Source organism: Cariama cristata, unplaced genomic scaffold (assembly GCF_000690535.1).
Source record: "Cariama cristata isolate BGI_N322 unplaced genomic scaffold, ASM69053v1 scaffold4833, whole genome shotgun sequence".
Classification (NCBI taxonomy): domain Eukaryota; kingdom Metazoa; phylum Chordata; class Aves; order Cariamiformes; family Cariamidae; genus Cariama; species Cariama cristata.
The window spans coordinates 1-5,778 of record NW_009606508.1 but is presented as its reverse complement, the minus strand read 5'-3'; the positions used below and the strand labels follow the sequence as shown (position 1 = coordinate 5,778).

The 5,778-nt window shown below is 40.9% G+C and overlaps 1 protein-coding gene across 1 annotated transcript; it reads right to left on the bottom strand.

The window, feature by feature from the left end:
* Positions 1-819: 819 nt before the first annotated feature.
* LOC104158665 (phosphatidylinositol 3-kinase catalytic subunit type 3-like) lies at positions 820-4,199 on the bottom strand. The gene is made up of 3 exons (XM_009696377.1): positions 4,015-4,199; positions 3,354-3,497; positions 820-1,090 (listed from the first exon to the last, which is right to left on the bottom strand). Exons 1-3 carry the CDS (start codon positions 4,143-4,145, stop codon positions 949-951), a joined length of 417 nt encoding a protein of 138 aa, XP_009694679.1. The 5' UTR covers positions 4,146-4,199; the 3' UTR covers positions 820-948.
* Positions 4,200-5,778: the final 1,579 nt, after the last annotated feature.

Genomic DNA, 5,778 nt, shown 5'->3' with positions numbered 1-5,778 from the left:
CAGCCTGGGTCCCCCGCAGGGTCACAAGCCCAGCCAGCAAACCTGCTCCAGCCTGGGCTGCTCTCTTCACGGCGCCATAGGACCTGCCAGGAGTCCCAGTCTCCTTCAGGCATCAGCCTGCTTTGGCGTGGAGTCCTCCCTGGGCTGCAGGTGGGGATCTGCTCCAGCGTGGGCCTCCATGGGCTGCCAGGGGACAGCCGGCCTCACCGTGGGCTGCACCAGGGGCTGGCGGGGAATATCTGCTGAGGGCCTCTGGCACCTCCTCCTCCTGCTGCACTCACCTGGGGGGCTGCAGGGCTGTTGCTCTCACATATTCTCACTCCTCTCCCCAGCTGCATTTCCCCTCTTGTAGTAACTTTTTTGCCCTCCTTAACTCTGCTATCCCAGAGTCACTACCCCCTTCACTGATGGGCTTGGCTAGCGGCAGGTCCATCTTCGGAGTTGGCTGGCATTGGCTCCATAAGACATAGGGGAAGCATCTGGCAGCTTCTTACAGAAGCCGCTCCCATAGCATGCCTCCCCCACTACCAAAACCTTGCCATGCAAACCCACTACAATCTGACAGCCTTAAATCTAAAAGACGGCTACTGAAAGAAACTAGATTGTTTCACAAGTTACTGTGAGGAGCTGCTCTTACTCAATCTGATGGAATTTTGGCTTCAAGCATCTTGAAGGCATGTTCACACTTTCATTCTTTACAAAGAATTAGGATGTTAAGTTGTTACAACACAATGCTATGGATGTTAAAAGGTATTTATATATCCCCTTTTAAAAAATACTTCAGAAGCAAATGAGTATGATCTAGTTCACTCATTTGTATAAATCCTATGAAGTATCTGAACAATCAAAAGAAGATAGCTTTCACATGAGAAAACAACTTGAGAAGCCTGTCTTCATTTCACTCCAGTAAAAGTGTAAGTTTTTCACACACATGTTAAAGGTTACTTGCTATTCCATTACCTTTGCCAGGCGGCTCATTTGATCTTCAGAGACCGTGCTGCTGGTTCTCCCAGGAGTTTTGGTGGGCTCTGAGCCATCAGCTTCTACATTGGGCCAGACTTTCAAATCATGCATTCCTTGACGAAACATACTGCAGGGAAAAATGAAAAATCACTTCAAAATTATACCGCTGTCAGGAATCAAAGTACAGCAGCAGCTGTAAGAAAATGAAGTAGCTCCCTTTGCCAAACCTACAAACTTACGCTGTCATGCATAATTTAACTGAACTGCAGAAGTGCCTTGCACCTTGTGCCCTCTATGGCCTTCATTTTTATTGGCGAGAGGAGTGTAGAAGAAAATGGCTAAGTCTGAGATAACTTACTTGGCAAGTGGAAGAAAAATGGGTAATTCCCAAACTCAGTGGCATGGTACAAACGCAAACTGAAGACAGAGTTTGACCTTCATAGTTTTATTGTTTGTAATGAAGCAGAAAGTATTCCTCTTAACTTGCAAATTGTAATACTGACTTTAGGTCTGCCAGTCTTAAAAAAAATTCAACTAAAAAACTACTTAAGTTTCAACTGAAGGTCAACCAATACAAAGCAGCTTTCTGAGCTGCCAAATTTAAAAAAAAAAAAAAAAAAACCAAAAAAACCCCCAAACAAACACAAAAAAAACCACCAAACCACACACACAACCCTCAACACACCATTTTTTCCATCTATGCTTGAAATTGAATTCGTAATTGAAACTGTGCAGTGAATAGAACTTGGCAGGGTAACTGACCACATCTTTTCTCTGCAAAAAGCTGCTTCCCTTGCATATTTGTGCTGATCCACCTATAAAAGATGCTCCAAGAAACCAAGCGTATTATTTTTGCCAATAAGAGCTGATCATTTAACTCTAACAACTTCACGTAAATACAACTGGAAGGAACACTTTAAAAAGTCAACCATTAAAAATGAGATATACCAACTAGAAGGACCATCTGACCTCAAATTTACATATCATTTTGTGGAATACTACTGCAAGGGTTTCCATTTACAAGCAAATACAAAATTCCAAAATGATTTGTTGCCTTCTGTCCAGCTACCCTCAGGCCCCCACATCCTGGAAATAAAAGTAAATTTCATTTACAAATTGTATTTTTTTTTCCAGGAACTATGCTCTAATGCTTTAAAATCTACCACCAATCTTTGGGGCACAGTCTAATTGATCCACTCCAATTTTCCGCCCTACGACATTGTCAATGTTTTTGTCAAACCAATATCTTCAATGACAGAGATACAACCTCTCTCTACAGTCATTTTCTGCATTCAAGCATCACTAGAACAGCTTTCTCCATGTTAACCTGAACTTTTCCTCCACTTCAGTTTAGCTCTTTTACTTCTTATCCACTGACACAAAGGGCTACTTCTCCCCATTTTCCAATGCTACCGACATAGTAGAAAACTGTTCCTACAGTCTTTTCTTCAGCCTCACTACTCTTTTCTCCTCCATCACATCTATTTCCTAGACATCCAACGATATGGTCTCCCTTAGGCCCCGAGTAGTCAGCAACTTGCTTAAAAGTCAGTTATATAGAACTGAACATATCCCAGCCAAGGGGATGAGTATGGAGAAGGAGGACACAACATTGACCTTCGTGCGTATACTTGTAAACTGTTCACTTATTCAACATTGTTTGAACATTTCACAAGAGCATCACAATGCTCAACCATGCAAAACTTAAGATTCACTCTAAACCGCAAATCTTTTCCTCTGTTTTCCTGGGTAGCTGCCCCCCATTCTGTATTTGGCTATAATTAATTGCAAAAAGAATCAGCGCCTCATACTCTTCCTTAAACTGCATCCTACCTTTTTTTTCAGTCCCCTTTGCACTTAGTCAAGATCCTTTTGATGTATTGTTCACCTTCCAGCACTTGTAATCCTTCCCAGCTTAGTGTTATCATCCACAAATTTACTAAACCCACCCTCTATTGAATCACGTTATTAATTTTGAAAACTCCTGATTTACTGAGCTACACTTTATAAATAACACTGCGTTAACAGCCCAACTGCAAGTCAGATCAATTATGTTAAGTATCAGCAGTGACATCCAAGCATTACAAAAGTATAAATACGAAGCGATTTCAGCATTTGCTACCTTAAAATCCAAGCTTACGGATCTTCAAAAAAAAGCCTAAATTCTGATGTTAGACAAGAGAAGATGTTTTTTAACAACACTGTAGCATGTATGATGTTATACTCAGGAAGAAATAGAGTAAATCATCTATGTATCTGATTTTTCAAACATGGAACTGTTAACCTGGTTAAAAAAAAATGAAAAAAAAAAACCACACTCTCATAACCACTGCTACCTCACTATTCACAGGTAAGCTTCAAATCTGTACACAGAAGAAAAAGCAGTATACCCATATTTCCCAAAGAGCGAGACCGTTGTTCCTCCCACAGGAACTGCCTTCCCAGGTCCATATACATCCCAGATGGTCAGAGCCACCTGTGCATTGCGAGGCAAGTCTGGATACTTCACAGGCAGTTTCAGCCATTCATTCCAGCTGCAGAGAAACACTTTTTATTAGTAATAAAGCTTTAGAATTCAAGTTACTCTGTATTAGCTTACACAACCCAGATTCTCCTTAGAATATGAATTTCTAAGGGCAGACGGATTATTTTCCTGTGGACTTTAACCATTCAAATACTTGTCTTGAGCATGATTAAAAGGTTAGAGACCAAAGGAAAAATACTCTGCCTTGATGACTGGATACCAAAGATCAGCCTATCCAGTAAACAGTCTGAAAATGTGCTAGTCCAGGACCCAGAAGTTATTTAATTAATGAGCCATGCCCAAACACATAGGTAACAATTTACCACTTACCTATTATACAAGAAGGTTGGGTTTGTGCTGTCATAGTAACACTTAATAACCGTACAAAGACTTGAAGAAACAGAAGTCATTTGAAGATGACAATAGAAAATAAATCTTTCTGAAGAAATAAAAACCATACGCATCTATTTGTATAACTTGACGCCCCAGTAACTAAGAGAAATATGAAATGAACAGCAGTCACTTACTTCCACCTAGTGCTAAACGCCTTGTAGGAAGTTCTAACTGGTAGAGCAAGAGGCTTCCCTTCTGCAAACACCTGACAAGTTACATACAAGTCAGAGCAAGTTTCTTGATACAGTCCTGAGAACTTCAGCATTGGATCTTCTAAGAGAGCTTTGTAACTCTTCAGTTCTCTTTTCCCTTCTAGACTTCCTCTGGGGGGGAGGGGGGTGGGGGGGTGAGGAGTGGGGATAGAGAGAAAAAAAATAAACCAATATTTATTTTACTCACAGTAAAAATCCTATTTTATTTCCACAGTTTATATTTGGATTACCTATTACTGAGGCTATCCTCATTTTGCATTACTAGCCAGCAGTGAAATCCGAATATCAGAGAGGAATTTGGGATGTGAAAGATGAACAAATACAAAACTTATTGCTACACTGATTTGGGGGTGGCAGGGAAGAGCAAGGGAGAGAATTACTTTTTTGTCTTTTCAGTGGAGATAACTTCTTCTAGCACAACTCGTAGATTTTCAGACAGCATTAAATGATGTACCTTAAGCAGAGCAACGTGATGACATATGTTGCTATTATTAAAAAAACACCCAAACATCAGACTACATGTGCTCCAATTACTATGTGAAAAAAAAAAATACATTATTAGAAAGGCCTTATTTTTAAGCTGTATGAAATGCAAAACACATGACTGGCTTTTGATGCCAGCTGTCTCTCAAATCAACAACAAATCAAAGCTCAACTAAGCAGATTGTTCAAATCAAACTTGATTACAGCCTTGCAACAATTTGCAAATGGTAGTGTTAGAGTAAATTGATGGAATTTCTCAGGCCTCAGCTGTATCACGATGAAAACAATCATACATATTAAATATTGACTGTGGATGCACATACAAAAACAAAAAGGGTATTGTGGTGGTGATGGGAAAAAAAACATAAGATCAATCTTCCAGCAAACAAAAATCGTCAGTACTACAAAAACACTTCAGAGTAGATGAACAAGTTTCTTGCAAGAAACCGGCATAGCACATTGCAGGACGACATACATCCCAGTGCACAAAAAAATCCTAGTTATATTTTTGTTTGGCAGAATGAATCAGTAAACAGGCCACATGCATCAGGCTTCAGATATCATGTTCCATCCAAAAGTTAAACAATCTCTAAATAAGCTTCCTCAAGTTAGTTTTCCACAGAAGTTCAATATACCTTAAGGTAGTAACATTAGGTATACTACATTTTAAAGCCAGCCACATTCTTCCTACACAAAAGTAAATATCTCATTGCTGTGATGCAGAAAAATCCCAAACTTAAAAATTAAAATATCAAAAAATGAGCTAGCTAATACATCAGCATGTGATAATACCAGCTTCAACAAGAATGCTTGCATATAGCCAGTTAGGGACATACTTACATGTTGCAGCACCTGCATCTGCCTACAACAAAGAACCCGACTAAGAGCAACTAGCTTTCAAAGGAGCATACAAAGAAGTAGCAGAAGTGTCGCCGGTTGATCTCCATCCCCTTACACTGAGGGGTGAGCTGTGACACCACCAGGTGAAAGGTTATCACAGACATCAGCGCTGAACTGACAATCAATCTTTGCCTTAAACCACCGCCCTGCACTACAGGACCTAAGGCCACGTACGTTTGTAACGCGTTTAGAGCAAAGCCGACAACCCTGGCCCTGCTGCCGCCGCGGCCTCTTGCCCGTCCCCTCCCCACGACACTCCTCGGCGGCGGGGGACGCTGACAGGGACGCGGCCCCGCTGTCTCC